At 46.2% G+C, this 22,481-nt stretch overlaps 1 protein-coding gene and 1 long non-coding RNA gene across 3 annotated transcripts in view; both read left to right on the top strand.

The window, feature by feature from the left end:
* The window catches only part of CCDC60 (coiled-coil domain containing 60), a 158,168-nt gene extending 144,588 nt beyond the window's left edge, over nt 1-13,580 (top strand). Inside the window, exons 9-14 of one of the 2 annotated variants that reach the window (XM_045073648.1) lie at nt 2,675-2,746; nt 5,770-5,832; nt 6,485-6,607; nt 8,634-8,765; nt 10,565-10,754; nt 13,426-13,580. In XM_045073648.1, coding sequence (XP_044929583.1) covers nt 2,675-2,746; nt 5,770-5,832; nt 6,485-6,607; nt 8,634-8,765; nt 10,565-10,754; nt 13,426-13,479 — 634 coding nt within the window. In that variant the 3' untranslated portion in view covers nt 13,480-13,580. Of the gene's footprint in view, nt 1-2,674; nt 2,747-5,769; nt 5,833-6,484; nt 6,608-8,633; nt 8,766-10,564; nt 10,755-12,840; nt 13,253-13,425 lie in introns of those variants that run through there. The other variant, XM_045073647.1, reaches the window with a different exon arrangement.
* Nucleotides 13,581-13,825: 245 nt separating this feature from the next.
* LOC123390149 lies at nt 13,826-18,099 on the top strand. The gene is made up of 2 exons (XR_006604773.1): nt 13,826-14,518; nt 16,174-18,099. It is a non-coding gene; the product is annotated as an uncharacterized LOC123390149 (long non-coding RNA).
* The last annotated feature ends 4,382 nt before the right edge of the window (nt 18,100-22,481 follow it).

Consider the following 22,481-nt stretch of genomic DNA (forward strand, 5'->3'; position numbering starts at 1 on the left):
TCCCAGGAATTGTAAGAGCCTTTGTTCACTCATTTACTGAATGGGTATGAGTATGTCTGGACGAGGTACTAATTATTGCAGGAAGCCTTAGAAAAGGAAAGCTCAGACCTAAAAGAATGAATAATAGGAGAACCTCATCTAGTCTGGGACAGGGACGGGAATGGGGATCAGAAAAGTTTTCTCCGAGGAAGAGACTGTGACTCACAGCCAACACGGGGCAGGTAAACATTTCAGGTAGCACGTGGGCAAATGCACTCTGAAGACACCATGGCACCTTCAAGGAAACTAAATGTGGCCAGAAAGGGGTAGAAAGAGGCATGAGTCTGTCCAGGGACCTTGAAAACCACATCCAGGATTCTGGTGTCTTTCCTAAGAACAACAAAGATCCTCAGAAGTGTCAAGCAGGTGACCTAGATGATTGGCTCATGGCATCAGACTTGAACCTGAAGGGTCCTCCTTCCGGTAGGAAGGCTTATCCACGGGATTTCTGGCCTTGAACAGCCTCAGAGACCATGCCAACTGGATCTGGAGTTTCCTTCCCAAGTACATACCCTCTGAGTCAGCTAATTACTTCCTGAAAATAAATGATGCTCTAGAAGAGCTTCTTCATCGCTTCCAGCCTACGGGGAGGCCCGTTATGACTTATGGGTTATTGTTATTACCGTAATTACAGTTCACCGAGCCCTTGCTCATGAATCACACCCACCGCTGCTTACTGATGACGAATTTCTGCTGCTGCTGTCTCGACTTGCATGGGGGGCTCGGAGGGTGGCCTGTGGAGGCATCCTGAGACCGTGTTGGCCCTCTGAGCCCTGGCTGCTGTTCCTGATTCACCAGCGTAGCTCCATGAGTCTCCCACCTTTGTAAGAACCCACGGCATGAACACCTGCGTTGGAGTCAGACTGACACGCATCTGAAAGCTAGAAAAGGTCCACTTAGCCTTCCTCTTTAGAGGAAAAAGGTTTTAACCTTTCCTCATCTATAAGATGAGATTTTGTGACTTCAAAGCACTGGCCTTGGAACCACGTAGGCTAGGCTGGATGGATCTCCGTCCTCATCACTGAACTGCTGTGTGATGTTGAGCAAGTGGCTTCACCTCTCTGAGCCTGATTCCAGTTCTGTAAAAGGAGGCTCAAGAGCCATAATATTCTCTTTGTAAAGCATTATGATGGTTGTGAAAACGATGTCTATTCCAATGAGTCCTTTTAAGAATTTAGGTGAAATGATGCATTTAACATAAGAGCACGGGCCTACCACATTACAAGCACTCGATCCATGATGGTGGCGGTGGTGGTCCCTTCATCCCACACACAGCCTCACGCAGAATCTTCCCAGTATGTTGCCAACGCAGACTTGTTAACAACCACCCGTTGCCAACAACCCACCATAGGGATGGAGAAGGGCAATGAGTGTCTTGCAGAAGGACCCTCCAAAGACAAAACCACACAAAACCAGAAAACTCATGGCGTGGCCTCTGTGTTCACTTCAGTGATCCAATAACCATGGAGACAGACCAAGAACCGGTTGAAATTTCCCATCCTCCTCAATTCCTCCAGGATCAAAGTCTCCCTAATCTCTCCCCGAGGCAGCAGATATTGGAGGCTTCTCCGTAAAGCTGCCGAGACACAGTGAGGAAAAGTCGCACATTTTCCTTTGGCATCCTCACATTAGAATCTGGATTCCTTTTCCAATGGACGCCCCAGATCTGCTCCCCTAGGGGCTGACCTAGGAATCCGGGGTTTTCCAGAACCCCTAACAGGCAACTGGACCAGCCCCAGCCTCAAAGCCAGACTGCCCTCTGGTCGTCTTAGTCTCTTTGGGCTGCTGTTAACAAAAATACCCAGGACTGGATGGTTTACAAACAACAGAAATTTATTTCTCACCGTTCTGGAGGCTACGAAGCCCCAAATCAAGGTGCCAGCAGATTCGGAGTCTGCTGAGGGCCATCCCCATAGATTGTTTTCTTGTTGTAACTTACATGGGGGAAGGGAGCTCCCTAGAGTTTCTTTTATAAAGGCACTAATCTCAATCATGAGGGTTCTGACCTCAGGAGCTGATCACCTCCCAAAGGCCCCTACCTCCTAACACCCTCACCTTGGGGGTTCAGATTTCAACATCCTCCTCAAGAGCCATAATATTCTTGGGGGGGATGCAAACATTTGGACCGTAGCATCACCTAGGAGGATGACCTTTTCTTAAAATCTTCTACCAGTCTTTTCTAAATGTCTCTGAGGGTCAGAATTAGCTGGGACGCTTGTTAAAAATACGAATGTGTAGTCTTCATTCCAGACCCACTGAATTGGAATCTGCAGAGGAAACTGTATTTTTTAACAAGTGCTTCAAGTGGGCACCATTTCTCAGGATGCTGAGAAATTCTAAGGCTTCAAAATGGGCTCTCTGCACACCTGTATCAGAAGTGTGCGTGTGTGTGTGCACGTGCGCGTGCGTGCACATGCGTGTGTAGTTCTACATGCAGCTTCTGGGGCCTCACTCCAGGCCTGATGCATCCCCCCTGGGAGCATGTATTAGGACCGATCTCTCCAGGTGATCCCATGCCCAGCAAAGTCCAAGGATCCCTGCTCTAGAAAGAATTCTCCATCCTCCCACAGACACTTCCTGCCTCAGGGGCCCCGTATGTTCTGTGTGTTACTAAGAGACTTGTCTTGCTTTGCAGTATCTTGTCTATGCTCAAACAAAACAAGAGCGATTTGGCCTATAAAGACATGCAGACCACCCGCAAGTCAAGGTAGGAGGCACCCCCCGATCCCAGGGACTGTTGCAGCGGTGCCCCTCACCAGCCTGTCGGAAGGAGGGCAGGGAGGGGGGACTTTCTCCTTCTTCACTGGAAATAAGCCCCTTAATTTCTGGGGCTGGGGGGTGAGTGTCCAGGCGGCTCTTCCCCCAGTCAAACAGTATAAGGTTAAAATCTTCCAGTCGTGGTGAGACATGAACCAGGGAGAGCGTGGCATCCTGTACAGGACTACCTTTTCCCTCTTCACTTGGGGTGGCTTTGAATGAGGGAGAGGAGCTCCAGCCCCATTTCATTTATTTATCTCGACTGTATTCATCAGTTCCTCCCACCCCACCCCGTGCCAGGAACCGTGCTAGGTTTGGAGGGATTCAACAGCAAATAGGACATATGTAGTCTGCCCTCGCAGAGCTCACCATCCGGACTGGGTGGGCTCCTAACTTTTGTGCTCTGGACCCTTTCAGAAAAATGTTTTTTTCTTTTTTTTTTTTAAGATTTTATTTATTCACTTGACAGACAGAGATCACAAGTAGACAGAGAAGCAGGCGGCGGGGTGGGGGAAGCAGGGTCCCCGCCGAGCAGAGAGCCCGATGTGGGCCCCGATCCCAGTACCCTGAGATCATGACCTGAGCCGAACGCAGAGGCTTCAACCCACTAAGCCATCCAGGTGCCCTGCAGAAAAAACACTTTTAAAGGCACACTGTAAACCACAAAGGTTTGCGACAAAATCTGCAGCACTATAGATTATGATATTATAATCAAATTGGGGATATAGTCATCTATGGGCTCCTTTAGCAATGAATTATATAAAAAGACTTAGCAGCAGATCTAATGACTACTGTAATTTTAGATTAGGGTTGAGTGTAAATGACCTCTCGAAGTATCTGCCACAATTGCAACGTGTTGTGCAAATACATGCAATTTCTATTTCTGCTAAAGGTTGGTTGAAATAAAAATGTAACCTTTTTTCCATCTGCATTCATGGACGCCTTGAATCCTGCCTGTGGTTAAGAATCACTGATCTAGGAGCACATGGGTGGTTCAGTGAGTTAAAGCCTCTGCCTTCAGCTCAGGTCATGGCCCCAGGGTCCTGGGATAGATCCCTGCATCGGACTCTCTGCTTAGCAGGGAGCCTGCTTCTCTCTCTCTCTCTCTCTCTCTCTGCCTGCCTCTCTGCCTACTTGTGATCTCTGTCCATCAAATAAATAAATAAATAAAATCTTTTTAAAAAAACCTTTAAGCAATTAATAAAAAATAAAATAAAAATAAATCACTGGTGTAATGGGAGAGCCATGCATTTATTAAATAATGCCACAGAGTTAGCCATATAATCATGACTATAGCCATATAATCATGTTCTGAAGGAAAAGTAAGGAGGACTGGGTGCATGATGGGCACTAGAGGTCTAAGATTAAGTTAGACATTTAAGCTGAGACCTGAAAAAAGAAGATTTAGCTAGCCTATGGTGGGGATAGGTGGGGATAGTGTTCCAAGCAAAAGGAACAGCCTGTGCAAAGGGCCTGAGACTGGAGGAAGCTAAGAGGCACTGAACAGAAATCAATATGGCTGAAACTCAAGGAGAGTCAAGGAACAGGGAGACAGAGAGGAGCAAAGGGTCCTTTGTTGTTTATTTCTGCTTGTTCTTTTATCACAGCTAATACAACTACTTCCCTCACTTTCCACCTTGTCCCTGAGTCACATTGTCAGTGCTAAAAAAGAAGAGAGCCATCTCCAGGAGGGAGGTTAAAGCCAACACACTCCCCCAAAGAATTCATCTGCAGGGGTTGGGGCATCTGGTTGGAATCCAAACACAAGGACCTCTGCATACTATTACTGGGGCCCTGGATCCCAGCAAGATGGGATAAGGGCTCCATCCATCACCTGTCAGAGATAAGACCTCTAGATCCAGCCCCCTGAGCCTCTGGGAAAAGCAGCAAAGGTCAGGACCTTTCCTGCAGAGAGGGGTCCAGGAAGTGGCGATCCTCGTGAAGCAAGTTCTAGGTGCTACAAGGCCAATAGGGAAGGGTCAGCTGCACATCACAAGGATAAAAACAAAACAAACAAACAAAAAAACCCAGGTTCATTCTCTAGAACCAGACAGAGAAGGCAGTCAAGTAAGCCTTCCAAGCATTTGGTAAAAAGGGAGACAGGGCAAGAGAGAAGGTGTAAGACACTGGTATTAAAGGACCTGGGAGAAGGCGCAGGGGAGGGATGGACATGGGCAAAGGAGCTTCACCCCCTTCTAGGAACTCGGACCAGCAAAGTCACAGGAGGGAGTGGCCACTCAAGGAATTCAGTCAGCCCACACCTTGAAAGGGTTCAATGTCATGAAGAGTTGACTGATCACAGATGAGGACAGTGACAGTCCAGAGCCGAGGTGCTTGCCCGAAAACTGGGAGGTGGTGGTACCCAGGTTGGGCTCTGGACTCAGCTCTGTCTTCAAAGTAAACCAAAGTGAACGGTCAGCTCAGAGTCCAGTTCAAAGAAGAGAATCCTTGAGTGAAGAAGTGGTCTGGGGTTGGGAACATCAACATCATGACTAGAAGGACTTGGCCATCCCGTCACCAAACCTGTAACTCAGGCCGGGAGGTTACATATTAATCGGTATAGAGAGGAAAATGGAAGGGGCCTAAGTAAACTTGTCCTCCAGAGGCAAAGATCGATTTTGTACAAATGAAGCTGGGATCCAGAAAATAGGTCATTCTGACAATACACAGAGACAGAAAGTCAAATTCAGACTAAGAGTCAGAGCAGGAAGAACTTGCTATAGACCATGAAACAGTGTTGGATTGGGACAGGAGGAGAAGAAACAAGAAGGGCCCTCCAGGTGGGGCATATGGGTAGAAGCAAGGGCCAAGAGATGGGAAATAAATATACTCAGTTCCATGACTGGTCCCTTAATTAGAGCCAGCTCCCTTACCTGAACCCGGAAGGCTAGCAGGTGTCATGGGAGCCCCGAAGGCACCCTTTTTATGAAAAGCAGGCTCCAGGCAACCTGAAACTATCCTTTTGTGTTTCAGTGACAGATCCAGCAGTACAAGTGGAGAAAGCCACACCCAAGTCATCCAGAAGAAGTCTAAAAGGTAGGCCAGTTGGGCAACAGAACAAGCTGGGCAAAGGCACTGCGGCAACCACATTGCCTGTCTCCCCAGGGGTGTGGGAATAACCCAGTGCAGACCACACTCCCTGAAGTCATACACACTGCTTAAAGACAAGGGATGTCCAGGGCAAGGGGGTCACAGCCAAGATGGCAATGCAGACAATGACAATAAATTCACCCCAGGCATGGGGTGAAGCATTCCATATTATCTTACTTATTCCCCAAAACCAATTCTATGAGGTGGGAGCATTATCCCATTCTATGGAGGGGCAAACTGAGACCTGGCCAGGTGAGATGTCTTGCCCAAGGCCAAGAAATAGTGGTGCTGAGTTAGAGCCTGAGTCTCCCAGCTCCAAATTCCATTTTCATTGCACTGTCTTTAACATTTGCTGGCCTTAGGTGAACGGATGTCTCTCTGTGGGCTTACTTATTAAAGCCTGAACCACTAGCCTGATGTTGGGAAGATCTGTCCTTCCCACATCTAGGGGAATGTGAAGGGAAGATCCAGGTGAGGGTAGAGAACTGGGTGGTAGAGAGAGTCTCCACAGCAGAGCACCTTGGGGCTCAGGGAGGCCAGCCTCATGGGTCTGATTCTGGGGCTCCATCCCTTAAGCCCTTTGTATCTGTGTCGACAGCCGCACCAACCGTGACATCATCCAATGCAAGACTGGCGTGTGCAGCTCCATGAGGGCCAAGTTCTACAGCGTGGCCCAAGAGGCTGGTTTCTGTCTTCAAGACAAGATGGAAATCCTTATGAAGTAAGGGCACACAAGCATCTATGCATCCAGAGGACACTCATCTAGTACCCAGGATGGGCCCACTAATGTCAGGTGCTGGGGCTTAGCAGGGAATAAGGACATATTTCCTGCCTTTGGAGAGCCTAGAGTCTCCTGGAAAGTATGGGTAGAAACGAACAACATAGTTGATAAATATATAGGCACAAATTATAATCACTGCTATACAGAAAGAGAACAGGGTACTGTGAGAGAAAGAAACCATGAGGACCTAATTTAGGTTGGGTAATCCAGGAGGACATCTCCAGGGAGGTGACTTTAGGCTGAGCCCTGACAGATGAGGAGGAGCCGGTGATGTGGTAAGAAGGCAGCAGGAGAAGTACACACAAAACCACCAAAGTATGAAGGGATGTGGAAAATTTGAAGAGAAGGGAGTATGGTGGGCTACTGGAAGATTTACTTTCCTACTCTGACCACCCAGTAACTGTCTCCCTTCCCAGGCTCCCCCTTGACTGTGGTCACCATTCACCCCCATAAAACCCATCCATTCCATTCAACTAAGGTTCTATGGTAACTCTCACAATTTTTGTGAGAGTTATATTGGATATAATATATTATATTATTATATAACATATTATATAATGTTATAATATATCATATTATTATAAAATGCAGTATATTATAATATAATATGCTTATGTTATTATATACTGTGTTATATAATATTATATTATATTATATTATATTATATTATATTATATATTGGTCTCTCACCATTTGAGAATGGAGGGGTCAGCTGCTCTGACTGTTCATTGGGAGATGACCTGCCCCCACCTTCTGGAAGACCCCAAGCTTATGAAGGAGACGAACAGACCATTACCACACAGGTTGATGAGGGCCAAAATGGGAGTGAGACTGGGACTAAGGGATCACGTGAAAAAGATATCTTGCCTAGCATGAGAAGCAATCAGAAGTCTTCCTGGAGGAAACATTTTCAGTTTAATAAAAATTGATGAGATTTCCAGGGTACATACTACATACCAGCCAAAGGGTGTAAGAGTTTTGTATTTATCATTTAGCCCTCACAAAAATCCTAGGAAGTAGGTGCTGTTATTAGACCCACCTTATAGATGAGAAAAGTGGGCACAGAAATGTCTCTTGTCAAAGGTAATAAAGGTGGAATTTGAGCCCAGAGAGTCACATAGGAAGAGGGAAGGAGGGTTGGGAGTTCCAGAGGAAAGCAACAGCAAAGTCTCGGAGGCCAAAAGGGGCACAGGGCACCAGGAACAGCCAGTAGATGTGTGTGGCTGGGGCTTGGGTTGCTTTCATGGTAATCAGAGAAAAAGATAGAGACCAGATCATAAAAGATCTTACTAGTCCAGCTATGGAGGTTGAACTTTACCTCAGAACTTTGTTCACTAGCCAAAGTATAAAATGCCAAGCTGGAAAATGCTGTAGAGGCTGAATAATCCAGAGCCTTGGAAGGCAAGTTACTCAGGAAACTTTATTGCAAGTAAAATGGAGTCACTGAAAGTTGTACACAGGTGAGTGGCACAGTTATGTTTATACTGGAAAAGCTCCTTAGAGAGCTAGAACATATGCCCAGAATGATAAAGGGGAGTGAAGAAGAGAGGAACCAACTTGAGTCAAACACCTACTTGCATCTGGCCCTAAGCTTGGCACTTCACCCACATTGTATCATTTAATCCTCACCTCCAAGAACCGGAACCATTATTACTCTCCATTTTACAGTTAGAAAGTGTGTCAGTGCAATCAAAAAGTAGTAGGGAGAGAATGAAGGTTGATTTTTTTAAAAAAGAAAAAGAAAAAGAAGTGGTGACTGGATTTAGCACGAAAGGACCATTTCAGGACCCTGGAGAGAGTCGTGTCTCTTGTGGCCTAAGCCACGTTGTAAATTGAAAAGCCATCTGAGAGGGCTGAGTATTTCATGAAGAAAATGGTGTTTAAGTCAGACCTCAAAAGAACAACTAGGATGGACAAAGAAGGAATGGGTCTGATCTTCTTCTTTTTCATACAACCTCTGATACAGGCGCCAAGAAGAGAGAGGTCTCCAGAAGTTCCATTCTTTCGTCATTGTCTCAAATTTTAAAAAGGATATAGCAAAAATGAGGCATCAAGTCTCCATGGCAAAAGGAGATGCAGAAGAAATTGCAGACCATTGGTAAAGATCCTGAGAGCCAGATAAGAGGGTCCTTGAGGCGGGGGGAGGGGGAAGGGGACTGTTATTACAGAATTACAGAATTGATCCCATTATCCTTCGGGACCGTTCTTGGCCACGAACAGGGCCCCCCAAACAGGCAGTCATGCAAGAACCCCTCAGTTCCTGAGCCACAGATAATCCAACAATTGTGGGCTCCATACTTATCTTCTGTTTGATTCAGACTTGCAAATGAAAACTAATATGCCAACCCCTTGCAAGAGGCAGATGAGGCAACCACCTAAAAATTTCTACAAATTGTGAGGTCTAGGAGGCAATCCCTATATTCCCCAAATAGCCTGACCCCTGAAGGATATAAAACCAGACAGGCATATCCTAGGAGCGCTGTGCCTCAGCATGGAAGTGATAATAGAATTACAACAAAAAGCACCGTGAATTGAGTGATTATAGGGGGGCAGACATGACCCAGGAAATTTTCCTAAATTATCTATTTTATTTCCCACAAAACTCCTAAAAGTTACATATGAATCCCCACTCCATAAACAAGGACACCTCAAGGTTTAAACTCCTGTCTGACCCCAATCTCTACGCTAATCTGCAGTACAGATTTGGAGTGTGCCACGAGCCCCATCATGGCAGGGTGGGGGAATGAGGATCTGAGAATAAGATGAGAACATCTAGAAATGCACCCCAAATCCCTTCTGTGATTTTAATAATGTGGAATGGGAGTTTTCAAGAAGACAAGAATACATATATACCGCAAAATATAAAATACAAAGCAGTGCACATCACCCAAAGTTAGACAATCAATTTCTTCTTCAAATCCCTTTATAATTGATTCAGCTCTATCAGGGTCGGGGCAAGGAAGAATCCTTTTTTCTTTTTTAAAGAGGAGCCATCCTCTGCCTGAAACCCTGGTCATACCTGAACCGCCTCCAGGTTGGAATCTACCTTATTCCTATCATCTCAAGAATGGGTTACCAGAGGCATCTGGGTGGCTCAGTGGGTTAAGGCCTCCTTCAGCTCAGGTCATGATCTCAGGGTCCTGGGATGGAGCCCCGCATCAGGCTCTCTGCTCAGCAGGGAGCCTGCTTCCCTTCCACTCTCTCTCTCTCTCTCTATGCCTGCCTCTCTGCCTACTTGTGACCTCTGTCTCTCTGTCCAATAAATAAATAAAATATTTAAAATAATAATAATAATAAAAAGAATGGGTTACCAAATGACCCTCAGACCCTACTACAGCATTCAGGAAGGTTCTCAAAACCCACTGAAACGCACAAAGCTGCAGGCCAGGCTTACTCACTAACAGGGATGTTGAAAATACACACACGATTTCCCCTTCCTTGTCCCCCTCCTCGTCCATCCTGGTCGTGAGAGCCCCCTGCATCATGGCAGGGGTCCCACAGATATATCTGCGACCTCCCTGGCCTGATAACTCTCAAAAGAGAAGCTTCAGAATCTCAGTGCCCCTTCCTTTCTTGTGGTTTTTCACACTGTCTGCTTGATTAGAAAAACCATAAATGCTTTAAAGCGTGTCCTTAATTTGTTTTTTTAATGAGATGCAAATCATGCTCCAGCTTTTACTACCCCCGGAAAAACAAAAGACTTGCCTGAGCTGTGTGGGCCCTTTACGTTCAGGAGTGGAGACAGTCCTCCCAGAGAAGGACAGCACTGCCCTGGGGACATCCCAGGAGAGGTAGAAAGAGAGAGTGGGGACAGAAGACCTGAGATACACAGATTCCCCCCTCTCCCCCCAAGCAGCTTCCTAACTGGCCCTCTCTCCTTGGGATCTGGATTTGAAGGTACTTTGACCTGCTGTCCAAACTCCCTGAGGATCTGAAGAATTTCCGCCCCGCCAAAAAGATCCTGGCGAAACTGCAGAAGTTTGGGGAAAACCTGGACCTCAGGATCCGGCCCCATGTCCTCCTGAAGGTGCTGCAGGACCTGAGAATCTGGGAGCTGTGCTCTCCGGACATTGCTGTGGCTATCGAGGTAATCACTGTGTTCTGTCCGCTCCTTGCTATGCCTCCCGTGCCCTTATTCGGGCATCTCTCAATGTCCAGGCACTGGTTAAGCACTGCAGACCCAACTGAAAAGACATAAGGTCTCTGCCTTCACGGAGCTCATCATCTAACAGGCGAGGGATTACCATATGACCTTGGTGGTTCAACTCCAGGGGAAATTATATTCAGGTAAACGGTGCCCCCAGGGGAAACCTGGAAGCTTTAGAGAGACATAAATAAATGCGCAAGTGAATAAAATAACTTAACAATCATAATAAGGAGCGCTCTAAATGTGGCCCATCGGCCAGCAAGCATAGACCTCACCTGGGTGCTTGTTAGAAATGTGGAATCTCGGGCTTCAAACCTTTATCTACGGGACTCAGAATCTACATTTAAATGAGATCCCAGGTGATTTGTATGCACAATACAGTTTAAGGAGCACTGATTTAAGGTAAACATAGAGGGAACCTATCTTAACTAGGGCGACTGGGAACCTTAACTAAGGTGACTTTTTTGAGCTGAAACAGAACTTGACTTGTGGGAGGGACTCATTGGCAGTCAATGGGTTGAGAAGGAAGCAAGCAAGGAGGGGCGAGGTTGCCAGGGGACTGGAGAGGTCAGTCTGTGCAGACTTTTGGAAAGTCAGGTTAAGGATTTAGATCCTTCTCTCAAGGCTGCAGGAAAGCCTCTGAATGGTTTTTAATGGTAACTTATCATCACCACCCACCCTAGACATTCTTAGGGTATCAGCAGATGACGGAGAGTCTGAGAGTCACTTCCTTAATTTCATCAGATGGCCTAAGTACATTTTTTTTTTTAAGTGGGCTCCATGCCCAGCGTGATGCCCAACACAGGGCTTGAACTTATGAGCATGAGATTGAGACCCAAGCTGAGATCAAGAGTCAGAAGCTTAACTGATGAAGCCACCGAGGTGCCCCAGATGGTCTATGTACATTTTAATAGGGCTTTCAATGTCTCAAGATAAAAACGGGACTCAAACGGTGGAGTTCTCAGTCCTCTGGGTGTTTTCCTGCTGAGCTGGCCCTCTCACAGGCTGACCTGGGAGTGTATACGTGGTGTAAGGTCAGGAGTGGGGGAAGGGGGTGACCCTGTGGACAAATTCATAGGTCCAGACTGCACCCCCCACATCCTGTGAGGCTCCTTAAGGAAAGACTGAGAAGCCAGTCCAAAACTCACTCAAGGGCAACTCTCCACTCCCCACTTGCCAGTTATGGGGTCCACCATCCACCTGCCAATTATGGGGTTGTAGAAGAGGCAATCTCCAACTGGGTTACGTGTTAGAAACGTGGAATCCCGGGCTTCAAACCATTATCTACTGACTCAGAATCTACATTTAAATGAGGTCCCAGGTGATTTGTATGCACAATACAGTTTAAGGAGCACTGATTTAAGGTAAACATAGAGAGAACCTATCTTAACTAGGGCGACTGGGAACCTTAACTAAGGTGACTTTTTTGAGCTGAAACAGAACTTGGGGTGGGTGTATGCAGGCTCAGAGGTGAGTTCGCCACCCTGGCTAGTAAAACTCAGCATGCTCTTCTCCCAGTGAGAACATCACGGAATGTCTGATACCCGGGACATGGGAGTCTTTTAATCTAGAACTTGTATGAAACCACATTTTGTGTCCTAAAAGCCTTTTTCGGAAGTGAGCTCTTAGTAACCATCAATTCTCAAAGAGGTCTACAAACAAACAAACAAACAAAACTGTTTAAGGACAACTGACTTTTAAAGATATTAAGGATTAGGACAGAAAGAAAAAAAGAAAAATGCAGAGAGCTGGGGTCTTCCTGCCCCCCCCCCAATTTCTCTGGGTCAGCAGTAACAAAAAGGGGCTTACAATTAGTCTGCTGAACCAGGAAGCTGGAAGGGGATTCTTTTTTTGAGAGAACAACCCCCATCACAATGATCCAAGGCATTACGCATGCCTGGATGGTCAGAGGACTCCTGCAGCCACCAGCCTCAGTCACACATCTTGCAAGATCTTGGAGGTGGGGCAGGAAAGTGAGTCTAGCTTTCAGACCAGATCTGAAGTCGCTACTGTATTTGCCCTGCAGTTTGTACGTGAACACATCATCCATATGTCTCAAGAGGATTATATCACCTGGCTACAGACCCGCATCAATATCCCCATCCGATTCCAAAGTCTACGGGCATAGCCTGTACCTGGGTCAACCAGCTGTCCCAGCGGAGGAGGGCTAGACTACACTCTGTTCCTGTTTCCTACCTGTGTTCCTGCTTCCTGCCTACTCTCACACACACCCACAAGAATATAGGAGGGTCTGACTTCTGGCAACATTCCAGAAGAAGATACTCCCAGGTGGAAACTCCCCTCAAACTTACACCTCTTGAACTCCCAGTCTCTGTTCCTCATTGGTCCAGCCTGACTCTACCCATTCCCTCTCCAGATGCCTCCACCTTACTCCTCTTCCTCAAATCTTGGTTAATAAAATGGAGCTGAGTGTTTGATGTCTGGCTGGGAAAAAGTTGGAACTGTGGAATTGGGGCATGGTATTCAGATCCTAATAGTAACCACGGTTACTATTTATTAAGCTTTGGTTATGCAATAGGCCCAGTGCTGGGTGAAGTTATATTGCCTGCTACTATCATTCAATCTCACAATATCTTGGTTAATTGAATAGGGAATGATGATACTGTCCCCATTTTACACCACCGGAGCTACAGCATATTTCTAAACATTATATACAAGCCACGGATGGATAGCTGGGTAGGTGGGTAGATGAATGGATGAGTGGATGGAAGGATGGATGGATGGATGGAAGGATGGATGGATGGATGGATGGATGGATGGATGGATGGATGGATGGATAGATGGGTGGGTGGGTGGGTGGTTGGATGGATGGGTGGGTGGATGGATGGATGGATGGATGGGTGGATGGATGGGTGGGTGGATGGGTGGGTGTGTAGATGGGTAGATGGGTGGATGGATGGGTGGGAGGATGGATGGATGGATGGGTGGGTGGATGGGTGGGTGGATGGGTGGGTGTGTAGATGGGTAGATGGGTGGATGGATGGGTGGGAGGATGGATGGATGGATGGATGGATGGATGGATGGATGGATAGATGGATGGGTGGATGGATGGGTGGATGGATGGGTCATTCTCCAAAATTGCAAATGGTGTGCAAGAAAACTTCAGCCTAAACAGTTCTCATATATTTTCTGGTGGTCTTGGTTGCACAAGGAAACTTAACTTCCTGTCATCTCAAAATGTATGTGGACTCAGTGCCATTTTACCTCTTTCCTCGTTTTAGTCTTATGCTTACCTACATGCTCATTTAAGTTACGGAACAGGAAGTCATTTTAACTCACTGATGGCCCAGATGAATTAATGATTAAACAACTGGGCTTGATTTGCTCCTATTCCCAGATTTTCAGAGCACTCATATAGGCTGGCCTTCTGCATCTCTGCAAGATAATCTAGAAGGGAGGGAGGAAGGCCGAATGGGCGCTCCTTTCAGCTCCTTCCATTCACCTGGTCAAGTCATTTACTCATTCATTCAGTGAATGTTTAGAGAGCTCACTATGCATCAACCAAGTTCTAGGTTCTGAAGATACAGCCATGACTAAAGCAGATGAAGTCCCTGCTCTCTTGGAGGTTACATGGAGACAGACAAGTCCACAAAACGCAATGGGGTAGGAAGAGGGATTGCACAGTACCACACGTCTCTTCCCACGGACATCCTCTCCTCTGGACAGGCCACTGAGGTGGAAAGGTGAGATACTGCCTATGAGAAGTCTGCAAAGTTAAGAGACCCCACATCTTGCTGTGTTAAATAGGAATTTAGGTGAGGGGCGGTGAGAAGAAAGGAGGAGGGCCAAGGAGGAAAAAAGAGGAAGGAGGAAAGGGGGCTGAGTAACGGAGCGAAAAGGAATCTTGGGGGAAAACCAACCAGGGGCAAGTTCCGAGGTGGGTGTGGCCAGGGGATCTCCAAGAGCTACAGGCCAAACCAATGCCCTCCACTACCTCACCCTGGGTCTTCAGTAATTTATGGCACATACTCGAGTTTCCTTGTGAATGGTGTTTTGAAGAAAAAGGAAAAGAAGCTGTGTTCCCTATCCGGGTCTGCCTAGGGGCAAAGAAAGGGCTTGAGAGGGGCGCCTGGGAAGTGGGAAGTGGGAAGCCAAATGTTCATTCAATATTTCTACAGGGGCGCCTGGGTGGCTCAGTGGGTTAAGCCGCTGCCTTCGCTCAGGTCATGATCTCAGGGTTCTGGGATCGAGTCCCGCATTGGGCTCTCTGCTCAGCAGGGAGCCTGCTTCCCTCTCTCTCTCTCTCTCTCTGCCTGCCTCTCGGTCTGCTTGTGATCTCTCTCTGTCAAATAAATAAATAAAATCTTTAAAAAAAAAAAAAAGAAAAAGAAAGGGATTGAGAGACCCCAAATGGAACACAATAAAGAGTTCAGTAGGAGCAAGAACCCCAAGACAGCCTACTACTCCCTAAGTTCTCTAAATGTATAAAAAACTTTGCTTTACGATTTTATTTATTTGACAGAGAGCACAAGCGGGGGAGTGGCAGGCAGAAGGAGAGGGAAAAGCAGGCTGCCTGTTGAGCAGAGAGCCCAGCGACATGGGGTTCCATCCCAAGACCCTGGCATCATGACTAGGGCTGAAGGCAGATGTTTAACCAACTGAGCCATGCAGGCGCCCCTGTAGAAATATTGAATGAACATTTGGCTTCCCACTAGATAGGGGATGGGACTCCGCAAAATTGATATGTATCTCATCTCTCAAACGTCAGGTGACATTTAATTACACTAGAGAATCAGTGCAACGATGCCAAATTAAAGCAAGTACAAGATCATCTCAGGGGACACAGGGCTGGGGGTGGCAGGAGGGGGTGGGGCTCCTCCTACTTGAGATGTCAGGAAACTCTTGCCAGAGAGGGTGATGATAGCTGTAAATGAGCTAGAGCCAGGGAGGGAAAGGTAAGCCAGACAAGGAGGGAGGGAAGAATGTTCCATGTGCGATGGCCTAGAGGCAAAAAGAAACTTGATGTCTTTTGAGGAAATACAATAACAAGGTCTGGCTAAACTGTCAGATCAGGTTGTTGGCAGGACAGGGAAATGGAGAAGGCAGTAGAGACAAGTCTGGAAACGCTTTCTAGGCCGTGTTACTAGCAACAGGGAGCCATGGAAGGATTCTGAGCAGGAGCATAATCGGGCTTGTGTTCCAGAAAAAAAGAAAAGGCTACTGTGTAAGTGCAAGGCAGGAGGCGGGGAGCTAAGGTGAGGCTGTCGCTGTGACTGTGGGGAGAGCAGCAGCAGTGGGGACCGAAAGTCTCTCAAAAAAAAAAATCAACAGAACTTGGCATGGTGGGTTACAAGTGGGCAGAAGGCAGAGTTATCAGGAACCATGTACGGTTTTGCAGCTTGGACCTCTGTGTGGAGTACGGTGCCTTCGATGTAACACGAAGAAAGGAAGAAAAGAAGGTTCTGAATGTTCCGTTTTGAGCATATTGAGTGGGACAGTTGATTAGAAGGATCTGAAAATCAGGCGGGAGGACCGAGGTGGAAAGAGGACATCAACATCACGTGGGCCATGATGGTTAAGGTAGGAAGTAGGAGGAGAGACAAGGAGAGCCGCCTGCAGGACAGAATGACAAACGCCTCAAGCAGCCCAGTCACAACCCAGCCCTGACTGAGGGACTGCTTTGTTCCAGACACTCTGCAAAGTGCTTGACATGGTTTATCTCATTTCATCTTCATGATCCTGCAACGCCAGGCTCCCCTGCTTTACAGACAATGAAACTGAGCTTCCCAAGAGTGTCCTGAACTCACATCCAGCTGACTCATTCCCTCCCGCCAATTCCCTCTCGCCCTCCACCGCTGCCTTCTCTGACCCCTGTCCTCACTGCAGGAGACAAGGAGGTCATGAAAGTTATCTTGCTTTTGGAATCATACCCAAGGAACAGCCCTAACGCCAGGGCTCCCTGGCATTGTATTTACTTACATTTGCACAGTTTGCAAATAAGATAATATTCCCATCAACAGCGTATTTGATGCTCACAACATCCCTGTTAGGTGGGATAATCCATATTTTACAAGGACAGTAAGGATGCCAGAACTAAAGGTCATTTGCCAACAGTCACACAGCTGGTAAGTGGCAGAGCCAAGTCCAGAACGGGTCCATCTTGGGCAGGGAGATGCTAAAATCACAAGACACTGGATCTTCCCGACAGCCACTTTCTGAGCCTGGTTCTCGGAGTTGTAGCTCCATCTAGTGGTCCACATTAGTATTGCGCTAGTAGAACCTCCTACTTCAGTCAAGCTCTAACAGCCCCAACAAGACCAACTCTGCTTAGACAAGGGGTACTCACTCAAACAGGGAAGATATTTCACAGCTAAGAAAGACTGGGGACTCGGAGGAAGGACCACATCACCTCCCACGCTCAAAGAACAGCCACAGGGAGAAACAGTTGTGCTGTGAGCATCTTTTCTCAGAATCATAATTAAGCACCTACTGAGTGCCAAGCCTGGACCAAATGACCAGGATCCGCTGTCCTGCTGCTCTGACCAAGCCACCTGCATGGCTGTCATGAGAGTTGTTAAAAACCACATGTACCCTGCAGAAGCTTTCTCTGTAAAGGAGCAGAGAGTAAATATCTGTTGCATATTCTTTTTATGTATGTAGCCCTTTAAAAATGTAAAAGCCATTCTTATACTGGAGTCCATATAAAGCAGACTACAACCAGATTTGGGCCATAGGCTATAATGTGCTGACTCTTGCTAGATCGTCAATTGAAGGAAGAAAGGGAATTTTCTTCCCCAAAACCTGAGAGGAGGAGGGCTGGTAAAAATAATATGGTAAATATGTTGACAAAGTATTTTTTTTTTGCACTGTTCATAATAGGGAATATTACATTTTCTTTAGGAAATGGGGGAAAGGAAATGTATGCACATGTTAAAAAATTGTAACACTGTGGGGCACCTGGGTGGCTCGGTTGTTAAGCATCTGCCTTCGGCTCAGGTCATGATCCCAGGGTCCTGAGTTCGAGTCCCATATTGGGTTTCCTGCTGGGCGGGAAGTGGGCTTCTCCTTCTCCCACTCCCCCTGCTTGTGTTCCCTCTCTCGCTGTGTCTCTCTCTGTCAAATAAATAAAATCTTTAAAAAAAATTGTAACACTGCAAAAGGACATTTGCTAAATAATATTTCTTTCCCCTCCAAACCTCAGGCCCCACTCCCATCTAGAGAGGTAATCTCGCTGTGCCTAGTAGCCTATGTATCTTCCAGATTACTCTGTGCATATACAAGCTAAAAACACATGAGCAAATAAAAATGGAACATTTATCATATATTTACTGTGTGCCAGGTATTGTTCCAAGCACCCTGTGTGTTCATCTTGGTTTATCCTGAGAGCAGCTCTATGAGACCAGTATGACTCTGACATTAATATTAGAGGAAATTCGGGTGCAGAAAAGCTGAGGAACCTGCCCAAAGCTACGTAATTTAGGTGGATATCCCTTTTTCTTTCTAACAGAAATAGTGAGCCTGGTGTACTGTTTACAATATATAATAATAATAATTATAATATATAAATGAATGTACTCGTGCATTCATTTATGTTGGTGGGGATTTCACTTCCTACAGTCCTACTTTATATGAAGGAGAAAAGTGGCTGGAGTTTCATAAGATAGAAACTGCTGCACTGTCATCACCCTTGGTCCTAAATTTTTTTTTTTTAAGATTTTACTTATTTATTTATTTGAGAGAATGAGAGAGAGAGAGAGAGCATGAGTGGAGAAAGGTCAGCAGGGGAAGCAGACTCCCTGCCAAGCAGGGAGCCCGATGCGGGACTCGATCCCAGGACTCCAGGATCATGACCTGAGCCAAAGGCAGCCGCTTAACCAACTGAGCCACCCAGGCGTCCCCTGACATTTCTTTTCATAGGTTCCAAATCAGAAAGGACCTGGACCAAAGGCTATGACCAACTGTAAAGAGTGATACTGGAATAAAAGCCCAAGTTAACTTTTTTTTTTTTAAGATTTTATTTATTCATTTGACAGACAGAGATCACAAGTAGGCAGAGAGGCAGGCAGAGAGAGAGGAGGAAGCAGGCCTCCCACCGAGCAGAGAGCCCAATGTGGGGCTCAATCCCAGGACCCTGGGATCATGACCTGAGCTGAAGGCAGAGGCTTTAACCCACTGAGCCACCCAGGCGCCCCCCCAAGCTAACTTTAAAGTCACTCCCCCAACACTTCCCTCTTGACCAAAGCTACTCTTTTTTGGGCCCGTGAGCCTCACTCTCCATGGCTGAAGCCGAGTGTCCTCCCCTGTTTGGGGTCCCAGAGATAGCCAGGGGAAACCATATACAGATGAGGTAGAGTAAAAAATTAATAGAAGTGATAATTTTCTGAGTGACTTAGGCCAGACATTATGTCATTCATTTACATAAGGATCCTTGGCTGAATCCTCAAGATCGCTGAGGTTGGCATTATTGTGTTTATTCTCATTTTACAGAGGAAAAAAGCTGATGTTCAACAAGGTGGTGACTTGCCCAAGTCACATACCTTCAATCAATGGATCCAGAGTTCAAATTCTGGTTGTTTTGAGATTTTGTAACATTCTTTCAACGGTATTACACTGCTTCTCTACTTACATGGAGGCTTTTGTGTTGGGATTCAAATTGCTCATTTTCTGATGGGGGTCAGAGCCACAGCTTTAGTGATAATAAATTTCAAAAACCATTTACATCTGTCAAAAGACGTTCATATCCATTCATTCTACATGATCTTCAAAGCAATCTTCTGAGATGTGCAAGCAAATCTTACTCACATTTCAAAGACATGACACGCCCAGTAACTTGAAACTTAGACCTGCCTCTCTGACCCTCAACTCTCCCCACCTCACTAGCCAGGGAGACTGAGCACAGGAACCACATTAGCCCACACTGGGGGGACAAAGTCCTTTCGGTTCTGGTCTCAAAATAGCTCCCAAAATGTTTGTTGGTTTACTTGTTTATTGTTTGTCTCTCCAATTAGATTTAGGTCTGCGAGGACAAGGATTGAATCTTCTTGATTCGTCAATACATTCCCAGCACCTATCACAGAACTCTTGGCATCAACTGGGTAGATGGATGGATGGTTGGGTACATAGATAGGTAGATGGATGGTGGAAGGAAGGAAGGAAGGAAGGGTAGACAGATAGATGGTTGGGTGCATGAGAAGATACATAGGTAGTGGATGGTTGGGTAGATGAATGAATGAATGAAGGAAGGATGGATGGATGGATGGATGGATAGATGGATGGATGGTTGGATGGATGGATGGATGGATGGTTGGATGGATGGATGGATGGATGGATGGTTGGATGGATGAGTAGACAGATGGATAGCCAGCTATCTGGCTAGATGGGTGGGTGGGTAGGTGGGTGAATGGAGGGAGGGAGGGAAGGATGGAGAGATGAGTACATGGATGAATGGATGGATGGGTGAACAGACAGATGGATAGCTGGCTGGCTGGGTGGATGGATGGATGCAGGGAGGGATGGATGGATGGAGCGAGGGAGGGAGGGATGACAGTGAGAGAAGCCATCATCAGGGTTCCTCCGATACCTGCTGTCTCCTGGGAAATATGGATGCCCACAAGGTAGCAGATATGCAAGACTACCCATCCTGAGAAAGCTGGGGACTAAAGCGTATATAGAAATAAACACAAAGCTTAGTGTACTGAGGCAAAACAGGCACAAACACTTCTACTACCATGACCCATCAGGTTGGCGAGAGTAGAGCTAAAGCATTCCGATTACCTCAGAGTTTTAAAAGTGACCAAAACGTACTTTCAGAGCTTAGGACAAGATTACTATTAAACAACAGAGATTCGGGCTCTCTGATCACTTAACCCCAAGTCAGCAAATACCCTCCATCTACTCTTTTCCCAATCCATTTTCTGTGTTCCTGTGAAAAGTCTTCCCCACTTGCCCTTCAGGACTACACCCATCACCATTAATGCTACCCAACAGCCAGTTCCCATTCTGCCTTCGCTAAAGGAGACCTGATTTTGTACAGGTGTCTACCCCTCCTCTGCATGTGAACCGGGGTAAATCCTGATTGGTCTAAATCCCCCTGCCAGGACTGCTTTACAAATGATCATGTAACCCACAAATTTTACCAATGAGATGCAAAAGGGAGCTTTTGAAAAAGCTTAAAGACAGACACAGGGGAAAATAGTCTTTCCTCTGCTGGAGGTTATCACCTAGGTCCCATTTGTTCAGGCATCTTGCTGTCAATAGGGGGCAGAGCCAAGAGAGTTACGTTGGTTTGGACTTTCTGCAATGTGAGATGATACAGCCTCTCATTGTTCTAGGTAGTTGCGTCTGGGTTTTCTGTTACTTACAGCAGAAAGCCCTCAGTTATGATAAGTAAGCCTATTAGCAATGTCATTCTTCTCACCTAACCAACATCTGCTCTTTTAACGCCCATTTGAATGACCATGCTCTCCTTCACTAATTTCAGAGAAAGTCTTTGACTCTGTTAAGCAAGGTGTCATAATACCACAGAAAATCCTGATTTGTTATTTGGAGTGCCACAAAAAGGCAACATGTCTTCCAAATACAGAAATTATCCATGCCAGACCTTTTCTGAAGGTTTAAACTCTTACCAAAAATGTGAAATTCTTCTCCCCAAAAAACTGGAGGCTGGAGGACATGAGACTGTACAAGGTGCTCTAAGAGGCACCTTCATTCCCAAAGACCCAAAAATCTAGGAACAGAAGTGAAAAACTGGAAATTGGGGCAAATTTTCAACTTTACATTGACTTGAAGGTGTTTGTGGGAACAAGCTATGTGAAGGTAGAGAATGATTCAATTTAATCAAGAAACAAGTCCTAGAGATTGCAATCAGAAGAAAGGAGCCAAGGGAACGAAAACATGAACCAGGTGGGTGAGGGGTGCTTGAGCAGCTCATAGATGTTCATGAAGTGTTTGAACCAGATGAGATCTTGTCATCTACTTGAGTTCAAGTATTCACTGAACACTTGCCTGGACCAGGCCATGTGAGATGCCAGAGGTAAAAAAAATTGAGATACCTTTGGGGCACCTGGGTGGCTTAGTCATTAAGCATCTGCCTTCAGCTCAGGTCATGATCCCAGGGTCCTGGGATCAAGCCCCACATCAGGTTCCCTGCTCCGCAGGAAGCCTGCTGCTTCCTTTCCCACTCCCCCTGCTTGCATTCCCTCTCTCGCTGTGTCTCTCTGTCAAATAAATAAAATCTTAAAAAAGAAAAAATAGAGATACCTTAGACTCTATCTTCTGGGGTTAGATCCAAAAGGCTTAAGTGCAAAAGGGTTAAATGATGGTCCTATAGCATGATGGTTGAGAGAGAAGATCTCAGTGTCAGACTGAGAAAGTTCAGATTCAAATTGTGCTCTCACTAGCTTCATGACCTCGGGAGGTATCTTCACGTCTCTGTATGTCATCTGTAAAATGGCTATACCACTAAGACAATCAATAAGACAAAATGTGTAAAGCCTCTGGCTCACAGTAAAAACTGAATACATGATCGCGATGCCAACAATGGTGGTGGTTACAGAGAAAACAGTGCAGACAGAGCACGCAGAAGCCATCTTCCCAGTCAGGTAAGGAAGATGCATCAAGGTCAAGAAAGGTGTATCTTTAGACATAAGCAATAGAATCTGATTCTGGCTCATTTAACCCTGAGTCTTTACATCGCTGATTCTGAGA

The sequence above is a fragment of the Mustela putorius genome, unplaced genomic scaffold (genome assembly GCF_011764305.1).
Source record: "Mustela putorius furo isolate JIRA1106 unplaced genomic scaffold, ASM1176430v1.1 tig00537248_pilon_pilon_pilon, whole genome shotgun sequence".
Taxonomy (NCBI): Eukaryota; Metazoa; Chordata; class Mammalia; order Carnivora; family Mustelidae; genus Mustela; species Mustela putorius.